At 46.3% G+C, this 21048-nt stretch overlaps 2 protein-coding genes across 6 annotated transcripts in view; both read right to left on the reverse strand.

Moving 5' to 3' along the window:
- The window catches only part of LOC144587208 (uncharacterized), a 182042-nt gene that overhangs the window by 71349 nt on the left and 89645 nt on the right, over positions 1 to 21048 (reverse strand). The gene's annotated exons all lie outside the window — the stretch shown is intronic.
- LOC144587213 (uncharacterized) overlaps positions 14187 to 21048 on the reverse strand; it is a 96555-nt gene continuing 89693 nt past the window's right edge. For all 3 annotated transcript variants that reach the window (XM_078387059.1, XM_078387057.1, XM_078387058.1), the window contains one exon: positions 14187 to 20483. In XM_078387059.1, coding sequence (XP_078243185.1) covers positions 18257 to 20209 — 1953 coding nt within the window. In that variant the 5' untranslated portion in view covers positions 20210 to 20483 and the 3' untranslated portion in view covers positions 14187 to 18256. The remainder of the gene's footprint in view (positions 20484 to 21048) is intronic.

Below are 21048 nucleotides of genomic sequence, written 5' to 3' on the forward strand. Positions count from 1 at the left end.
CATATCAGCCACCCCCCGGGCCACATGGTATTGTTGGTAAATGCCAGGTCGGCAAAAAACAAGACTGCCCTCATCCATGACTTAATTTTGGATGAGGGGGCCGACCTGGCATGCATTACTGAGACCTGGGTGGGAGAAGAAGGAGGAGTTCCTCTATCTCAGTTATGTCCCCCTGGGTACTTGGTCCAACACCAGGGTCGCCCGGAGGGGCGGGGAGGAGGTGTGGCAATAGTCTACAAGGATTCCTTCCATTTTTCCAGGCTCCCTGTCCCCTTGGGAAATGGTCTAGAGGGCCTGTATTGTGTGTTGGGCTTGCGAGACAGACTAGGGATTCTGCTGGTGTACCGCCCACCCTGCTGCTTACCAACAGTCTCCCTGCCTGAGCTGACGGAGGTGATCTCGGATCTGGTGTTGAGGACCCCCAGACTTTTGGTACTGGGGGACCTCAATCTCCATGCCGAGGCCACTTTATCAGGGGCAGCTCAGGACTTCATGGCCGCCATGACAACCATGGGGCTGTCTCAACATGTCATCGGCCCGACTCATGAGAAAGGCCATACACTTGACCTAGTATTCTCTACGGGACAGGGGGATGGTGGTCCGGATGTGGTGGATTTATCTTTGATTCCGTTGTCATGGTCGGACCATTTCCTGGTAAAATTTAGACTCTCAGCCACTACTACCCTCTGCAGGGGTGGGGGATCAATTAAAATGATCCGCCCCCGGAGACTTATAGATCCTGAAGGATTCCTGAATGCTCTAGGGGAGTTTCCAGCTGATATGGTCGGTGCTCCTGTCGAAGCCCAGGTCGCCTTGTGGTACAAGGAGATGGCCCAGGCGGTTGACACGATCGCACCTAGGCGCCCTCTCCCTGCCCGCAGAGCCTATAAGGCTCCATGGTACACAGAGGAGCTTTTGGCCATGAAACGGTTGGGGAGACGGCTTGAGCGCAGATGGAGGAAATATCGCTGCGACTATGACCAAACACAGCTTAGAGCCCATTATCGGGCCTACTCTGTGGCAATACGGCTGGCGAAACGCCAGTATTTCTCCAGCCGTATCGCTTCCTCGGTGTGTCGTCCAGCAGAGCTATTTCGAGTGGTCCGGGACCTTCTTCAACCTAATGGCTCGGTGGAGGTCCTGGACTCCTCAGTGGCTCACTGTAACGAATTTGTTACACACTTTGAGGGAAAAATTGCTCAGATTCGCAAAGATTTGGACTCCACTGTTGATGCAGAGCCCATGGTTGTGTCCAGTGCTCCGGACTTATGTCATAATTTATTGGATGAGTTTCAGTTGTTGCGACCTGAGGATGTGGACAGGGTGCTTGGATCGGTTCGTGCCACCACTACACAACTCGACCCTTGCCCATCATGGCTAATAAAGAAATCTGCCAGGGGAGTTTGCACCTGGATCCTGGAGGTCATCAACTCCTCGTTAAGAGAGGGAGTGGTTCCTGCCCCATTAAAGGAGGCAGTGATTCGCCCACTCCTAAAAAAACCTAATCTGGATCCAGCTCTAGTGAACAACTATCGTCCAATAGCAAACCTCCCTTTTCTGGGCAAGGTGTTGGAACGTGTGGTGGCTGAGCAGCTCCAGGCTCTCCTGGATGAAACGGATTATCTAGATCCATTTCAATCGGGTTTCAGGCCGGGTTATGGGACGGAAACTGCCTTGGTCGCCCTGTATGACGACCTTTGCCGGGAGAAAGACAGGGGTAATGCATCCCTGTTGATTCTCCTGGACCTCTCAGTGGCTTTCAACACCATCGACCATGGTGTCCTTCTGGACAGACTGGCTGGGATGGGAATTGGAGGCACTGTTTTACAGTGGTTCCGTTCCTACCTGGCTGATCGAGTCCAGAAGGTGGTGCTGGGGGACAGTAGCTCTGACCCATGGCGGTTGCGTCATGGGGTTCCTCAGGGCTCTATACTGTCCCCCATGCTGTTCAATATCTACATGAAACCGCTGGGGGAGGTCGTTAGGAGGTTTGGGCTGAGGAGTCAGCAATATGCTGACGACACCCAGCTCTACCTCTCATTTTCTACCAATCCAGGTGTGGCAGTCACCGTTCTGAACTCGTGCCTGGACTCGATAATGGTCTGGATGAGGGTCAATAAACTGAGGCTCAATCCAGACAAGTCTGAAGTGCTGCTGGTAGGTGCCCCGCCAGATAGGTTAAAGGGCCATCTCCCTACCTTAGACGGGATCACACTCCCCCTAAAGGATAGGGTCCGCAGCTTGGGGGTGCTCCTTGACCCCAGTCTGACCTTGGAAGCCCAGGTGGGCTCGGTGTCCAGGGGTGCCTTCTTACAGCTGCGGATAATATATCAACTTCACCCTTACCTGGATGAGCGGAGCCTGGCAGCAGTCACTCATGCACTGGTAACAACCAGACTGGATTACTGCAATGCGCTATACGTGGGGCAGCCTTTGAAGACGGTGCGACGACTGCAACTGGCACAGAACCGGGCTGCGCGGCTGGTAAGTGGTGCCGCCGCACGGACTCATATCACGCCGGTTCTGAAAAATTTACACTGGCTGCCGGTTGCTGCTCGAGCCCAATTCAAAGTGCTTACTTTGACATATAAAGCCCTAAACGGCTTAGGACCTGGTTACCTAAAGGACCGCCTTTTTCCATATGTGCCTGCCCGTCCTCTAAGATCAGGCCAGGAGGCCCTTCTGAAGGTGCCATCCCTGAAAGAGGTGAAGGGGATGGCATGTCAGAATAGGGCCTTCTCGGTTGTTGCCCCCCAACTTTGGAACACCCTCCCTAGAGAGATCCGCCTGGCTCCGACACTCTTGGCCTTTCGGCGCCAGGCAAAGACCTTTCTGTTCACCCAGCATTTTAATTAATTAATTTTAATGTTTTAATTGTTTTAAGAAATATTTTAATATATGGTATTTTATACTGTTTCTTAAAATGTTTTTAATGTTTTTAGGTTTTAATGTTGTACGCCGCCCAGAAGCCACTGGCAATGGTGCGGCTAAAAAATATTGTAAATAAATAAATAAATAAACTCAATTCATCTCTCCAACTAAAGCTCTTTCCACATTCCATGCATTCATATGGTTTCTCCCCAGTGTGAGTTCTTTGATGGGAACTCAGGTGACCTCTCTGACTGAAGCTCTTTCCACATTCCATGCATTTAAATGGTTTTTCCCCTGTGTGCGTTCTTTGATGGGAATAGAGGCTACTTCTCTGACTGTAACCCTTTCCACACTGTTGGCATTTGTATTGTCTCTCGACTCTCGGGGTTTTTTCACGTGATGTACAATCACTGTGCATCGTGATGCTGTTTCCTTTTTATATGAACGTATGTCCTTTCTTCTTCTTGATTTTTTCATTTGATCAAAAGTGCATCAACATTAATATCAAGAGAAGCTGGAGTTTTCTTTATTTCTCTTTATTTCTGGCTTTCCTTCTTCCTTCCTCCTCCTTTTAAATGGGTAGAATTTCTTTGGGTTTTGTTTTCAATGAAAGAATGACTGTCCCCACAGAATTCCCGTTGTCCTCTTCATCACCTGATGGAGAGAACAAAAGAGATCAAAGAGGAGTGCAATGTAAAAAAAAAAAAAGACCTTATTTGCTTGGAGGCATTCAAATCCCCAGGGCCAGATGAACTGCATCTAAGGATATTGAAGGAGCTGGCTGAAGACTTCTAAAGAATAGCAAGGAGAGACAAGAGGGCCTTCTTAAATGAACAGTGCAAAGAAATAGAGGAAAATAAGAGAAAGGGATAAACCAGACATCTGTTCAAGAAAACTGGAGATATTAAAGGAAACTTTTGTTCAAAGATGGACATGAAAAACCACTGGGCTAGTCAGGTATAATGTAAACCAAATCCCTTATGAATACACAGTGGAAGCAAAGAACAGATTTAAGGAACTCGATTTGGTGGACAGAGTGCCTGAAGAACTATGACTGGAGGCTCGTAACATTGTACAAGAGGCAGCAACAAAAACTACTTTAGATCTTCTAAATCAGTGGTTCTTAACGTGGAAGATAATGCCCCCCGGGAGTGATTTTATTTTTCAGGGGGGCGGTAGAATGAAAAGGGGCGGTGTGGGGGCGCTGGAGCAGAAGGGGGTGGTAGGGGGGGCGCTGGAGCAAGCCAAACCTGTGAAGATGGCTGCAGCCTTTTTACAATGTGCATGAATATATATTTCCCTCCAATCTTAATTTAGTTTCAGAGTTTTCGTCTTGAAATTTTTAGTTCCTGCTTTGTGGTTTGTTTTTATGCCCTTTTTATATTTCTTTTTTCATCTTAAAATTCGCTTGTAACTAAATGATTAAATGTTACTTTTTGGGAGCATTTCATTTTCTTGGAATTGAATTTTGTTTTCAGGGGTCATTGGATTTAATTGTCATAAATAAATAAATAAATAAATAAATAAATAAATAAATAAATAAATAAATAAATAAATAAATAAATAAATAAGATATCATTACCGCGGGGAGGGGGCTGATGAAAACGTCCTTAATGGCTCAAGGGGGCGTTTCTTTCAAAAAGGTTAAATTGCTAGTGTGCTACAAAGAGTCAGAGATGACTTGACGATATGTCCCATAGCAATTCAAAATCCAGCCAGACTCCCTGAACATCCGATGGTGGTTGAAGCAGAGATCCACCCCCTATTGGACTCGGGGATGATCAACTCTACGCAGCCCAGAGTGGTCAACCCTACGTACCCTTCCCCTGATGTACCCAGTGGTTCCAGCCTCAACAATGGCTGCATCAATTTTGACCCAAACAGTTCACTTGATCAGCTGACTGAAATCAACTGACGGTCAACAAAGCCCCAGCCCTTAGCAGTGAAACTGTTATCCTGGAATATAGCTGACTGGGCAGCCAAGAATCAGGACCTTGACCTCTGCTCTTGCCTTCAACAATTTGAAATCATTTTCCTCCAGGAAACTTGGACGGACTCCCTGATCCACCTAGAGGGCTTTTTAGTGTACTCCCTGCCCAGATTCAAAAGTAATACACTTGGCCGGTTCCAAGCAGGCCTCTCCCTATTAGTTGTAATCCCCTTGCCCATGCTTTTTGTTTTAGTCATAGTTTTGTGTTTATTGTCATTAACATTTACCTTCCCCCTTCTCCTGACAAAGCCTCGCTATGCCTCCTTTGGGAGTGTCTGACTACATACCTTGAGCATCTTGAACATCTCTTCCCCACGACAGACATTATTCTACTTGGAGACTTCGATGCTAGAATTGGCAAAGACAACTGGGACCTCTTGGAAGCCTTGAATCTAGACCCTAATGTTCCTCTCCCCTGGTTTTTTAGGTCTGGCAGGATCTCTAAAGATGCTCAGATCAACCAGGCCGGCATCCAATTTACTAAGTTCTGTATCTAATTCAACAAACTAGTGCTAAATGGCTCCTCTGTTGGGGACTCCCCAGGGGAAATTACTTTCGCATCAACCCGAGGCTGCAGTGTTTTAGATTACATTTTAATTCCCTCATCCTTTAAAGATAATTTAAAGCACTTTTATATTGATAATCGTTCTGAGAGTGACCACTTCCCCATGGTTTTTATATTTGATAATCCATCATCCCCCGATGATAACTCAGTCCGCGAAATAGTACATATGCCTGCTGGGTCCATTCCCAGATTAAACTGGTCACGCAATCTTGCTATGAAAACCCAACTAATAACCACTGAGCAAGCACTTGAGAATGTATGTTTTACCCTTACGTTTACTTTGAACCCCAAAGAAGTCATCCTCTCTTATGATAATCTTGTTATTAATCTTATTTCCCCCTTCAACCCCTCTTCACCTGTGGTTCCCAAAAGCAATTCCAAACAACCCTTGGGACAACAAAGAATATCTTCGCTTGAAGTCCACCCTACGCTCCATTTTCCATTGTTATAGAAGCCAAAATAAGCCCGGCCTATTAAAAGATTACTTTGTCGTCAAACACCAGTTGTCAGATATGGTCAAGGCTAAGAAGCTCCAGCTCGCCAGGACCCAATGGGAGCGCTTGATTGAAGCTTCCAGGTCCAACGATAGTGGGAAATTTTGGGCTTTAATCTCCAGGGATCTACAGGGGATACCTCATCAACCAATAACAATTCCTCCTCAGATCTGGTTCTCATACTTTATAAACCTTTTTAGTAGCGACAGGGCAATTCTCTCCACTGACCATGAATCTGATATCGGTGAATACCCTGAGTGGCCACCAGTATCTCCTGAGGACATTATCACCTCGATTTTGCAACTTAAATCCAAAAAGGCCCCTGGCCCGGATGCAGTCACCCCAGAACTACTGAAGTTCCATCCAGATTGGTGGGCTCCTCCTCTAGCTGCCCTGTTTACCACGATAAATAGCACCAGAATAATGCCCAAGACATGGACAAACACCATCGTTATTCCTATATACAAAAAAGGCAATCCTTCATTTCCCAGAACAAATAGGGTTTTGTCATGGCAAGACCATCCTCGACCACTGTGTTGTATTAACACATTTAGCCTCTAAATACAGTGGGAAATCAGGAAACAAACTCTGTGTTTGCCTTCTTAGATCTCAAGGCAGCATTTGATTCAATCTCGAGAGAGTTGCTTTGGGTTAAGCTAGCCAAGATGAACATGGACCCTTGACTGCTCTCCTTGATTAAAAACCTATACACACGCACCAGCTGCCAAGGTAGGTACAATCTTCAGGGGAATTTAACCCTGGAAATTCCAATTAGGAAGGGTGTGAAACAGGGATGTATTCTTGCCACAACACTTTTTAACCTATTTTAAACTGGTTGTTGTGGGTTTTTCGGGCTCGTTTGCTGTCCTCTGTAGATGCCGGCCACAGAGACTGGCGAAATGTTAGGAAGAACCACTTTCAGAACATGGCCAAGAAGCCCGAAAAACCCACAACAACCATTAGATCCCGGCCGTGAAAGCCTTCGCGAATATATTTTTAAACTATTTAGCCCCAGCTCTACATTCAATCAATGGACATGCCCCTAAACTTGCCCACCGCCACGTTCCAATTATATGCGGATGACACAGTCCTACTGTCATGCTCACAAATTGGACTGAGGCGTTTATTACGACAAGCCACGACTTAACCCTGAACTATGAGAAAACAAAGATCTTAGTTTTCTCTAAATCTTGGAAACAATTATCATGGTCAATACAGGGAAACTCCATTGAGCAGGTCCAAACTGTGAAATATCTAGGGATTATATATATAACGGTAGCTGGGCAACCCATCATAAATGTGCTATATCACTGGCAAGAACTAGTGCCTTGGCCATTGCCCTTTTTTTAATTGAAAAGATAACCGATATGTCCCTATGGTCCTAAGAGCTTTTAACGCGAAATCCAGCCCCCAGCTCTTACACAGTGCTCCTATATGGATCGATGCCTTCGACCATACCACCGAAGGCTTACAATCCCTTTTCTTGAGGAAAATACTCGGACTACCAAATTGTGTCCCCTATGCTGCAATATGCACGGAAACCGGATCATTACTGCTAGAAACCCGTGCCTGGTTCTCAACCTTTCAGTTCTGGCTTCGCCTTTTATTCAACTCTGATCAGAACTCCCTCACCTTTTCGATGCTGATGGATCATCATGCATCTAAATGGTTGACTGTGATCCAGAAGAAAATCATTTCCCTAGGAATTTCCCTGGATGCTCTATATCTGTCCTCTGCCTTGGCAATATTCCATTCAATCAATTGTAGACTACTAGATGTCCAACTGCAACATCTGACCAAGGCAGCTCGGAAAACCTGTTCTCCTAGTCATCTGGGTCTATCCCAGAATTCTTGGCTTCTAGCTTCTTATTTCTCTCACCTGACTGATCCTCACCTAAGAAGAGCTTTTATGCTGGCCAGATTCAATGCACTCCCCTCGGCCGTTCTATTTGGAAGATTCCGTGGAACCCCATACATCCATAGACGGTGCCCTTGCAGCCTGGGAGCTATTGAAACAGTTCATCATGTTCTCTTGGACTGTCTTTTCTATAACAGTTCCCGAGCTAGATTTCTTGAGCCACTGCTCCATGACTTTCAAGATCTTTCTAATAGTGCCAACGTTTGATTTTTAGTCCACAGGGAAAACAAGTATGTTACTACTCATGTGGCTTACTTTCTACAATCTGCTATTCAGATTATCTCCCAAGCATAGACCATGATTGTATAAACACACCCCCCCCCATTTTAATCTGGTTTTACAGGACTTATTATATTGCACAGTTTTATTTCTGGGTTAAAATTTACTGTACCTTACTTAATCTTCCTTTTAAAGCCAATAAAGGTCTGTATGTTGTTGAACAAAAATCATACCAAAGAAAAGGAAATGCAAGAATGCAAAGTGGCTGTCCAACAAGGCCTAAAATAGCAGAGAACAGAAGGGGAAAAATGCAAGGGGGATAGGGGAAGTTACAGAAAACTGAGCACAGACTTCCAAAGAATAGCAAGGAGAGACAAGAGGGCCTTCTTAAATGGACAGTGCAAAGAAATATAGGAAAAATAAGAGAAAGGGATAAACCAGAGATCTGTTCAAGAAAATTGGAGATATTAAAAGAAACTTTTGTTCAAAGATGGACATGATAAAGGACAAAAATGATAGGGACTTTACAGAAGCAGAAGACATCAAGGAGAGGTGGCAAGAATACACACAGGAATTATACCAGGAAGATTTGGATGTCCTGAACAACCTAGATAGTGTGGTTGCTGACACTGAGCCAGACATCCTGGACAGCGAAGTCAAGTGGGCCTTAGAAAGCATGGCTAACAACATGGCCAGTGGAGGTGATGGCTGTGACACAACTCTGTCTCTGAGACCTTTATATTCTTTTAAACATCAATCAATTCCAGGACACACCATTTAACAAACACATTAAGTTTATTTATCAGGGTGGGGTTAATGATTGGTTGAAAAGAACAATGTCAATCACAGGAAGCAAATCACATAGATAAACAAGTATGTATTTAACTCCTTCTATTACTTCACTATACTTCCCAATCTCTGATTTGAATCTACCTCAATCAATCCCCTTTGAACCTCTGATCTCAATCATGTTTGTCCTCTCACTCTACTCTCACTGTCTCACACTCCTCCACTCTCACACTCCTCCTATCCATCTCACACTCCACCAAAGCTCCACACAGAACTCTAATCTAATCTCTCTGTCCTCCACACTCCTCCTTTTGGAACCTCCCCTTCTCTCCTGCTCCCACCTTCCGTCCTTCTCATTGGCTCTCCAGCCAAGGTTCCCTGGTGACGGACAGGTGCTGACTGGGGTACCCGCTATAATGGCATTCCAGTTGAACTATTTAAAATCTTAGAAGATGATGCTGTTAAGGTACTACACTCAATATGCCAGGAAAAATCAGTCCACATCCCAATCTCAAAAAAGGGCATTGCCAAAGAATCCTCCAACTACCATACAGTTGCACTCATTCCACACACTAGCAAGGTTATGCTCAAAATCCTATAAAGTAGGCTTTAGCTGTATGTGGACCGGGAACTCCCAGAAGTACAAGCTGGATTTCGAAGGGACAGAGGAACTAGGGACCAAATTGCTAACATGTGCCGGATTATGGAGAATGCCAGAGAGTTCCAGACACAGCAAACTATGGCAAGTTCTTAAAGAAATGGGAGTCTCTGACCACTTTAGCTAGTGCAGGCGAACAGAGCTGCCTCTTCTACAGCGACAGGTAGTAAAATGTTTCTTGTAATTTTCTATATCATGTTCTGCTTTATTTTTGCTTGTAGGTGGAAACAGGACCCTGGACCCTTTCCCCTAGGAAGCTGGGCTGAGGGTGAAGGCCAGGTCTGTTTGCATGGATGCCTTGCTGAGTTTTTTTTCCTGGGCTTTCTTTTTGTCTCCTGAGCAAATGGCCTGGGGGTGGGGCCTAGGGGTGGGACTTTCTGATTTAAAAGAGCGTGTCCCAAGACCCTGGACACTTTCCCCTAGGAAGCTGGGCTGAGGGTGAAGGCCAGGTCTGTTTGCATGGATGCCTTGCTGAGTTTTTTTCCTGGGCTTTCTTTTTGTCTCCTGAGCACATGGCCTGGGGTTGGGGCCTAGGGGTGGGACTTCCTGATTTAAAAGAGTATGTCCCAGGACCCTGGACCCTTTCCCCTAGGAAGCTGGGCTGAGGGTGAAGGCCAGGTCTGTTTGCATGGATGCCTTGCTGAGTTTTTTTCCTGGGCTTTCTTTTTCTCTCCTGGCCACATGGCCTGGGGGTGTTGGCTAGGGGTGGGACTTCCTGATTTAAAAGAGCATGTCCCAGGACCATGGACCCTTTCCCCTAGGAAGCTGGGCTGAGGGCGAAGGCCAGGTCTGTTTGCATGGATGCCTTGCTGAGTTTTTTTCCCTGGGCTTTCTTTTTGTCTCCTGGCCATATGGCCTGGGGGTGGGGCCTAGGGGTGGGACTTCCTGATTTAAAAGAGCATGTCCCAGGACCATGGACCCTTTCCCCTAGGAAGCTGGGCTGAGGGCAAAGGCCAGGTCTGTTTGCATGGATGCCTTGCTGAGGTTTTTTTCCCTGGGCTTTCTTTTTGTCTCCTGAGCAAATGGCCTGGGGGTGGGGCCTAGGGGTGGGACTTCCTGATTTAAAAGAGCATGTCTCAGGACCCTGGACCCTTTCCCCTAGGAAGCTGGGCTGAGGGTGAAGGCCAGGTCTGTTTGCATGGATGCCTTGCTGAGTTTTTTTCCTGGGCTTTCTTTTTTGTCTCCTGAGCACATGGCCTGGGGGTGGGGCCTAGGGGTGGGACTTTCTGATTTAAAAGAGCGTGTCCCAAGACCCTGGACCCTTTCCCCTAGGAAGCTGGGCTGAGGGTGAAGGCCAGGTCTGTTTGCATGGATGCCTTGCTGTTTTTTTTCCCTGGGCTTTCTTTTTGTCTCCTGAGCACATGGCCTGGGGGTGGGGCCTAGGGGTGGGACTTCCTGATTTAAAAGAGCGTGTCCCAGGCCCCTGGACCCTTTCCCCTAAGAAGCTGGGCTGAGGGCGAAGGCCAGGTCTGTTTGCATGGATGCCTTGCTGAGTTTTTTTTCCTGGGCTTTCTTTTAGTCTCCTGAGCACATGGCCTGGGGGTGGGGGCTAGGGGTGGGACTTCCTGATTTAAAAGAGCATGTCCCAGGACCATGGACCCTTTCCCCTAGGAAGCTGGGCTGAGGGCGAAGGCCAGGTCTGTTTGCATGGATGCCTTGCTGAGTTTTTTTCCTGGGCTTTCTTTTTCTCTCCTGGCCACATGGCCTGGGGGTGGGGGCTAGGGGTGGGACTTCCTGATTTAAAAGAGCATGTCCCAGGACCCTGGACCCTTTCCCCTAGGAAGCTGGGCTGAGGGCGAAGGCCAGGTCTGTTTGCATGGATGCCTTGCTGAGTTTTTTTTCCTGGGCTTTCTTTTTGTCTCCTGGCCATATGGCCTGGGGGTGGGGCCTAGGGGTGGGACTTCCTGATTTAAAAGAGCATGTCCCAGGACCCTGGACCCTTTCCCCTAGGAAGCTGGGCTGAGGGCAAAGGCCAGGTCTGTTTGCATGGATGCCTTGCTGAGGTTTTTTTCCCTGGGCTTTCTTTTTGTCTCCTGAGCAAATGGCCTGGGGGTGGGGCCTAGGGGTGGGACTTCCTGATTTAAAAGAGCATGTCTCAGGACCGTGGACCCTTTCCCCTAGGAAGCTGGGCTGAGGGTGAAGGCCAGGTCTGTTTGCATGGATGCCTTGCTGAGTTTTTTTCCTGGGCTTTCTTTTTTGTCTCCTGAGCACATGGCCTGGGGGTGGGGCCTAGGGGTGGGACTTTCTGATTTAAAAGAGCGTGTCCCAAGACCCTGGACACTTTCCCCTAGGAAGCTGGGCTGAGGGTGAAGGCCAGGTCTGTTTGCATGGATGCCTAGCTGATTTTTCCTGGGCTTTCTTTTTGTCTCCTGAGCACATGGCCTGGGGGTGGGGCCTAGGGGTGGGACTTCCTGATTTAAAAGAGTATGTCCCAGGACCCTGGACCCTTTCCCCTAGGAAGCTGGGCTGAGGGTGAAGGCCAGGTCTGTTTGCATGGATGCCTTGCTGAGTTTTTTTCCTGGGCTTTCTTTTTCTCTCCTGGCCACATGGCCTGGGGGTGGGGGCTAGGGGTGGGACTTCCTGATTTAAAAGAGCATGTCCCAGGACCCTGGACCCTTTCCCCTAGGAAGCTGGGCTGAGGGCGAAGGCCAGGTCTGTTTGCATGGATGCCTTGCTGAGTTTTTTTTCCTGGGCTTTCTTTTTGTCTCCTGGCCATATGGCCTGGGGGTGGGGCCTAGGGGTGGGACTTCCTGATTTAAAAGAGCATGTCCCAGGACCCTGGACCCTTTCCCCTAGGAAGCTGGGCTGAGGGCAAAGGCCAGGTCTGTTTGCATGGATGCCTTGCTGAGGTTTTTTTCCCTGGGCTTTCTTTTTATCTCCTGAGCAAATGGCCTGGGGGTGGGGCCTAGGGGTGGGACTTCCTGATTTAAAAGAGCATGTCTCAGGACCCTGGACCCTTTCCCCTAGGAAGCTGGGCTGAGGGTGAAGGCCAGGTCTGTTTGCATGGATGCCTTGCTGAGTTTTTTTTCCTGGGCTTTCTTTTTTGTCTCCTGAGCACATGGCCTGGGGGTGGGGCCTAGGGGTGGGACTTTCTGATTTAAAAGAGCGTGTCCCAAGACCCTGGACCCTTTCCCCTAGGAAGCTGGGCTGAGGGCGAAGGCCAGGTCTGTTTGCATGGATGCCTTGCTGTTTTTTTTCCTGGGCTTTCTTTTTGTGTCCTGAGCACATGGCCTGGGGGTGGGGCCTAGGGGTGGGACTTCCTGATTTAAAAGAGCGTGTCCCAGGCCCCTGGACCCTTTCCCCTAGGAAGCTGGGCTGAGGGCGAAGGCCAGGTCTGTTTGCATGGATGCCTTGCTGAGTTTTTTTCCTGGGCTTTCTTTTAGTCTCCTGAGCACATGGCCTGGGGGTGGGGCCTAGGGGTGGGACTTCCTGATTTAAAAGAGCATGTCCCAGGACCCTGGACTCTTTCCCCTAGGAAGCTGGGCTGAGGGCGAAGGCCATGCCTGTTTGCATGGATGCCTTGCTGAGTTTTTTTTTCCTGGGCTTTCTTTTTGTCTCCTGAGCACATGGCCTGGGGGTGGGGCCTAGGGGTGGGACTTCCTGATTTAAAAGAGTGTGTCCCAGGACCCTGGACCCTTTCCCCTAGGAAGCTGGGCTGAGGGCGAAGGCCAGGTCTGTTTGCATGGATGCCTTGCTGAGTTTTTTCCCCTGGGCTTTCTTTTTGTCTCCTTAGCACATGGCCTGGGGGTGGGGCCTAGGGGTGGGACTTCCTGATTTAAAAGAGCGTGTCCCAGGACCGCGCGCCGTTCTCAATTTTTATATCTGGCCTTAATATGGTAAATAGGAAAGCCAATGAGATTTGCATAAGCCGGGTAGTCAGGAAAGTTTTAAGGAGCAGATCATACTTTTGCACTATTAAAGAGCAAGCCGGGTAGGTGGGGCTCGTCAGCCATGGAAGGCAGCCCATCTAGGAGAAGGAAAACTCCAATTTGAAACCTCCACTGCCTTGTGGCTATATCCACTCATGGAAAAGGCTTCAGGAGTTAACCTCGAGGCAAAATCCGGAGCTGGAGTCCCGAAAGCAGCATGTGTCGTTCTGCCAACTCCTGCGACATTGCTGGAACCAGTTGTATTGGCTCTTGCCTTTCCATTGGACCATTTCAGCAATGTGGAGAGGGGGGATCTGCTGCTTGGGTAACAGCCTATCCTCCATATTACCTTACCCGGGCTTCATGCTCTGGAGAGGACACTCCTCGATTCAGAGCATGTTACCATAGTCTCTCGAGACTGAAGGATGCCTATGCCCTATGTCCAGGTGGAAACAGAATAATTCTACTATCAATCATTGTTCTTTACATTGAGCCCTATTGGTTCATTTATTCTAATGAATAACATTCCTTCTAAGGGACATCCTGACAGTACAGAAAGGTAGTTTTCGAGCTTATTAAAGAAATGAAGTAATGCTTACCAAGACAGAAAAAAGCAAAGCACAATTCAGATTTTGGGTCACTCTTTCTTAACAATGTCATCTTGCTCCGAGAGTATAAATCAATAAGAACGTAAGATATTACATATTATAAATTTTATATATGTGTTGTTCCATGTTGTAAACCACCTAGAGTGGTCGAAATGACTAGATAGGTGTGGTATAAATAGAATAGAATAGAATAAATAAAAAAATATATATTGTAGTCTTTTATTGCCACCTTCTGGACGAAGGGAGACGCAGTATAGAAGTGGTGAGAAAAGTTGCCCTGTTCTATTCCAGCAATTACAATTTTTTGCCAGACAAGTAAACAGAGGGTTTCAAAGGTCCAAACATCCCTGTTCTTTGACAGACACCTGGATGATGATGGCGGCGGCTGGTTCCCCAGAGGAGCGCCCCTGCGACAACCTGAGAGCTTGGCCTTCTAAGTCAAAAGGGAAGAGGCGTTCCCCCCGGTTCTGTTGCCCCAAAGTCAGTCAGTTCCTGGCCTGAGATCCACATTGCCTTCCTCGAGGCTGGATCTGGCCCTGATGCCAGCCAGAAGAAACAACAAAGGCTCCCATACAATAACCCATAAAATTGCAAAAAATAGCGTTTGCTAGCAAGTAAAACATAATGGACTGTTTTAAATGACAAGTTGTATATCTTAGATAAGAATTCAGCAACTTCATTTCTCAGTTCCTTAATAACTGTTGGGTGGATGCCATCTGGGCCCGGTGACTTGCTGATCTTTATTGATTAGGTTTAAAAAACCCTATATTTTAATCTGATTCAATTCATTAGTCAGCAAGGGTTGATTGGGCAGTAGAATCTGCCCAAAGAACTAATTTAATTTCTCTGCAATCTCTAAGTCCCCCTTTACTTCCCCGTTCCCTCCCTCCTCATCCGGAGGGCCAATCACTTCTTTATTCCCCTATAGAAAGAAATAAAGAAAAATTATAGAAAAGGAAAAACCAGAGATCTGTTTAGGAAAATAGGAGATACAAAAGGGACATTTTGTGCAAAGATGGACATGAAAAAGGACAAAAATGTACAAACCATGAGAAGAGGCAGGATATAAACCCCAGGTGTTAAAAGGAAGACTTGGTTAAAGAAACTGAAGGGAAAGATTGGAGTAAAATGTGGAATAACAGAATTATGAAACACACATCCATAAGGGTTAAACAAAATTGCTACAAAGTAAAATGGAGATGGCATTTAATTCCGGTGGAATTTAATATATTAAATCATGCATCATCTCTGGTGCTGAAGGTGTAAAAAAGAAAAAGGGACATATTTCCATATGTGGTGGTTCTGTCAAAAAAGGAGGAAGGAACAGATGCTGGTTTTAAAAGAGATTAGGGGAAATAACTTGATTGAATCCATGATTGCCTTATTGAATGTGCTTAATAATAAACAAGGGAAGAAAGAAGAAAAGCAATTAGCTATTAAATGGTGCCTATGTCAAAGCTCATATTTGCAAGGAACTGGAAAAGCGATTACCAAATTAACCTTAAGGAACAGTATAGAAAAATGTGGAACGTGACCATTGATGACAATGGACCAGTGAAATAAAAATTAGGAGAGGGACATTGAAAACTATTAAATTTAAAGCAATATGGAATATTTTTCAAGACTATGTCTTTTGGAAAGGGAAGAGGGGTAGCCCGGGAGAATGATCAAAGTGCTTTTGGAGAGAAAAGGTGGGAAAAGGTGGACGTGAGTAACATGGGTTAATTTCAGCTGATGGGATGGTGTGTATTGTAATTCGTAACCTCTATTTTCTCTTTGGGGTTTTCTTTTCCACAAGAGGTCCATCGGATCCTATAATCTCTGTCTTCGTGTATCATTCATCCCTTGATCTGACATTGGGATTCAAAACAGAAACATTTTCCCTCGATGTCCTCTCCTTATGACCAAAGGCCATCATCCTCAAACTTTATTTCAACATCATTGGGGAAATGATGGACAAAGATCTTGGCAAATTTTTTAAAAACTGTGGGAACCTTGGGAGAGTAACCCTCAATTCATATTTATGTATGTATGCATTTATCTTTGCCAAGAAAACCCCATGAACAGAAACAAATGATGAAGACTCTTCCCTCCCTCCTGTCAAGTGGCGCCCATTCCCCACCCTCCTGACATTGCACTGACAGAGCCCGCCCGACACAGCCTGGCAATGCCTAACCTCGCCCCTGGGTCCTGTTGCCTCCTTCAGGAAGGGGTCCCCGGGAAGGCTGGCAGATTCAGGAGAAACGGAGCCCACTGAGAGGCGAGCAGCCGGAGCACCTTGCCATGCTCAGCCACCCGGCTGTGGGCCACCGCCGCACTGCAAAGACAGACCTCCCAGGCCCCCGCACTCCCTCCCCTCCCCACACTGCTTTGCGCGTGCAGTTACATGTGTGAAGGGGTGAAGGAGTGCTCACGGTGGCGCTGGCATACGTGTGTATACACAAAGCACCTGTGGGGAGAGGGCTGCATGCAGGAGGGGGGAGGTCTGTCTTCATGGCCCAGTCTGGCTCAGGCCAGGGATCGGCACCGGACCATGGACCAAGACTTGATGACCATTGATCTAAACCAAATCCCTTATGAATACACAGTGGAAGTGAAGTACAGATTTAAGGAACTCAATTTGGTGGAACTTAATTTGAAGAACTTTGGATAGAGGCTCGTAACATTGTAAAGGAGGCAGCAACAAAAACCATCCCAAAGAAAAGGAAATGCAAGAAAGCAAAGGGGCTGTCCAACGAGGCCTCAGAAATAGCAGAGAAGAGAAGGGAATCAAAATGCAAGGGAAAGTTACAGAAAATTGAATGAAGACTTCCAAAGAATAGCAAGGAGAGACAAAAGGGCCTTCTTAAATGAACTATGCAAAGAAATATAGGAAAATAATAGAAAAGGAAAAAAACAGTGATCTGTTTAAGAAAATTGGAGATATTAAAGGAACATTTTGTGCAAAGATGGGCATGATAAAGGACAAAAATGGGAGGGACTTGGCAGGAGCAAAAGATATCAAGAAGAGGTGACAAGAATACACAGAGGAATTATACCAGAAAGATCTGGATGTCCCGGACAACCCAGATAGTGTGGTTCCTGACCTTGAGGCAGACATCCTGGAGAGTGAAGTGGGCATTAGAAAGCATGGCTAACAACAAGGCCAGTGGAGGTGATGGCATTCCAGTCAAGTTATTTACAATCTTAAAAGATGATGCTGTTAAGTTTCTACACTCAGCAGTGGCGATCTGATTGGAAAAGATCAGTCTACATCCCAATCCCAAAGAAGGGCAGTGCCAAAGAATGCTCCAACTACCCTACAATTGCATTCATTTCACACACTTGCAAGATTATGCTCAAAATCCTCCAAGGTAGGCTTCAGCACCATGAAGTACAAGCTGGATTTCAAAGTGGCAGAGGAATTAGAGACCAAATTGCTAACTTGCGCTGGATCTACTTCTGCTTCATTGAATACGCAAAAGCCTTTGACTGTGTAGACCACAGCAAACTTTGGCAAGTCCTTAAAGAAAGGGGAGCGCCTGACCACCTTTTCTATCTCCGGAGAAACCTATACATGGGAAAGGAAGCAAGAGTTAGAACAGAATATGGAAACACTGATTGGTTCAAAATTGGGAAAGGAGTACGACAAGGCTGTACACTGTCTCCCCGCTTATTAAACTTATATGCAGAATACATCATGCGAAAGGCCGGACTGGAGGAATCCAAATCCAGAATTAATATTGCCGGAAGAAATGTCAACAACCTCATATATGCAGATGATAACACTCTGATGGCAGAAAGTGAGGAGAAATAAAAGAACCTCTTAATGAGGGTGAAACGGGAGAGCGCCAAAAACAGTCTGAAGCTCAACATCAAAAAAACTAGGATCATGGCCACTGGTCCCATGACCTCCTGGCAAATTGAAGGGGATGACATGGAGGCAGTGACAAATTGTTCTTTCATGGGCTCCATGATCACTGCAGATGGTGACAGCAGCCACAAAATTAAAAGACACCTGCTTCTTGGGAAGAAAGCGATGATAAACCTAGACATCATCTTAAAAAGAAGAGACATCACCTTGCCAGCAAAAATCCACATAGTCAAACTATGGTTTTTTCAGTAGTGTTTTATGGAAGTGAGAGCTGGTCCATTAAGAATGCTGACCGCTGAAGAATTAATGCTTTTGAATTGTGGTGCTGGAGGAGGCTCTTGAGAGTCCCGTGGACTGCAAGGAGAACATGCCTATCCATTCTAAAGGAAAACAACCCTGAGAGCTCACTGGAAGGACAGATCCTATAGCTCCCCAGTGTGGGTCCTTTGATGTAACCTAAGGGCATCACTGCGACTAAAGCTCTTTCTGCATTCCATGCATTTATGTGGTTTCTCCCCAGTGTGGGTCCTTTGATGTACCCTAAGCTGACCACTCTGAATAAAGCTCTTTCCACATTCCATGCATTTATGTGGTTTCTCCCCAGTGTGGGTCCTTTGATGTGACCTAAGATGACCACTGCGACTAAAGCTCTTTCCACATACCATGCATTTATGTGGTTTCTCTCCAGTGTGGATCCTTTGATGTAACCTAAGATCACCACTGTGAGTAAAGCTCTTTCCACATTCCATGCATTTATGTGGTTTCTCCCCAGTGTGGGTCCTTTGATGTGACCTAAGATGACCACTGCGACTAAAGCTCTTTCCACATTCCATGCATTTATGTGGTTTCTCTCCAGTGTGGATCCTTTGATGTAACTTAAGTTCAGCACTGTGAGTAAAGCTCTTTCCACATTCTATGCATTTATGTGGTTTCTCCCCAGTGTGGGTCCTTTGATGTAATCTAATGGCATCACTGTGTCTAAAGCTCTTTCCACATTCCATGCAATGATGTGGTTTCTCCCCAGTGTGGATCCTTTGATGGATCCTAAGGTTACTACTGTGACTAAAGCTCTTTCCACATTCCATGCATTTATGTGGTTTCTCCCCAGTGTGGGTCCTTTGATGTAACCTAAGGGCACTACTATGACTAAAGCTCGTTCCACATGCCATGCATTTATGTGGCTTCTCCCCAGTGTGGGTCCTTTGATGTACCCTAAGGGCACCACTATGACTAAAGCTCGTTCCACATTCCATGCATTTATGTGGCTTCTCCCCAGTGTGGGTCCTTTGATGTAACCTAAGGTTACCACTGTGACTAAAGCTCTTTCCACATTCCATGCATTTATGTGGTTTCTCCCCAGTGTGGGTCCTTTGATGTATCCTAAGTTGACCACTCTCACGAAAACTCTTTCCACATTCCATGCATTTATGTGGTTTCTCCCCAGTGTGGGTCCTTTGATGTAATCTAAGTGCATCACTCCGACTAAAACTCTTTCCACATTCTATGCATTTATGTGGTTTCTCCCCAGTGTGGGTCCTTTGATGTGACCTAAGATGACCACTGCGACTAAAACTCTTTCCACATTTCATGCATTTATGTGGTTTCTCCCCAGTGTGGGTCCTTTGATGTAATCTAAGGGAACCATTGCGACTAAAACTCTTTCCACATTCTACGCATTTATGTGGTTTCTCCCCAGTGTGGGTCCTTTGATGTGACCTAAGATGACCACTGCGACTAAAGCTCTTTCCACATTCCATGCATTTATGTGGTTTCTCCCCAGTGTGGGTCCTTTGATGTAACCTAAGGGCACTACTATGACTAAAGCTCGTTCCACATGCCATGCATTTATGTGGCTTCTCCCCAGTGTGGGTCCTTTGATGTACCCTAAGGGCACCACTATGACTAAAGCTCGTTCCACATTCCATGCATTTATGTGGTTTCTCCCCAGTGTGGGTCCTTTGATGTGACCTAAGATGACCACTGCGACTAAAGCTCTTTCCACATTCCATGCATTTATGTGGTTTCTCCCCAGTGTGGGTCCTTTGATGTAACCTAAGGGCACTACTATGACTAAAGCTCGTTCCACATGCCATGCATTTATGTGGCTTCTCCCCAGTGTGGGTCCTTTGATGTACCCTAAGGGCACCACTATGACTAAAGCTCGTTCCACATTCCATGCATTTATGTGGTTTCTCCCCAGTGTGGGTCCTTTGATGTGCCCTAAGCTGACCACTCTGACTAAAGCTTTTTTCACATTCCATGCATTTATGTGGTTTCTCCCCAGTGTGAGTCCTTTGACGTAACCTAAGATCACCACTGTGACGTTGATGTGACCTAAGTTGACCATTTTCACTGAAGCTTTTTTGACACGCCATGCATTTATATGGTTTCTTCCCTGTGTGAGTTCTTCGATGTGAACGCAGATTTCTTCTTCTGCTGAAACTCTTTTCACATTCAGTGTTTTTGTATGATTTCTCCCCAGGGTGAGTTCTTTAAACTGAACAAGCGGCACTGGTCTGAAGCTATTTCCACAGCCCTTTCTCCTCTAGTTCATGGGTTTTTCCAAGCTTTTCTTCCCGGCTTCACACTTGACTCTTTTCAGGGCCAGAAGAAGCGGCTCTGTATAATTCTGGCCATCATATTTGTTACCTGATAGAGAAAAAAGAAGATGTCTTGACAATGTCACACAGAGCAGAATGTAACTGGAGGTCAAACCAAAGAGTTTGCTCTCTCTTTGACCCCTTTGAAAGGCATATATTTCTTGAAGGCTTTACAGGCAACATATGAAAAATTAGCCGTATTGTGCAAATAGCATGGACTCCCCTTGCCTGAACTGATACTTCCAAAGGGACAGGGATGGGAAAATATAGTTGATTAATATTAACCACTATCTGAAATAATATTAGTCATCGGCCATCAAGTCAATTCTGACTGATGGCAACCCTTTTTTCAGGGGTTTCTGGGTAGAGAATACTCAAAAGTCATTCCCCATTCCTTGCTTCTGGGACCGTGCAGTTTCCCAAAGGCCACACAGGCTGACTTTACTCGTCGGAGACGCAGTGGGGAATCTCTGGTTCTGCAACTGGATATTTAAGCCACAGAGCTATCCAGCCAGCTTAAAAATACAAGGAGAGACTTTGATTAGAATTGAGGGTTTGATTAGACTATTTCCTCCACTGTACAGTACTTAATGTAAAGGCATTGCAAGTCCACA

This window comes from Pogona vitticeps, chromosome 2 (assembly GCF_051106095.1).
Source record: "Pogona vitticeps strain Pit_001003342236 chromosome 2, PviZW2.1, whole genome shotgun sequence".
Lineage (NCBI taxonomy): Eukaryota > Metazoa > Chordata > Lepidosauria > Squamata > Agamidae > Pogona > Pogona vitticeps.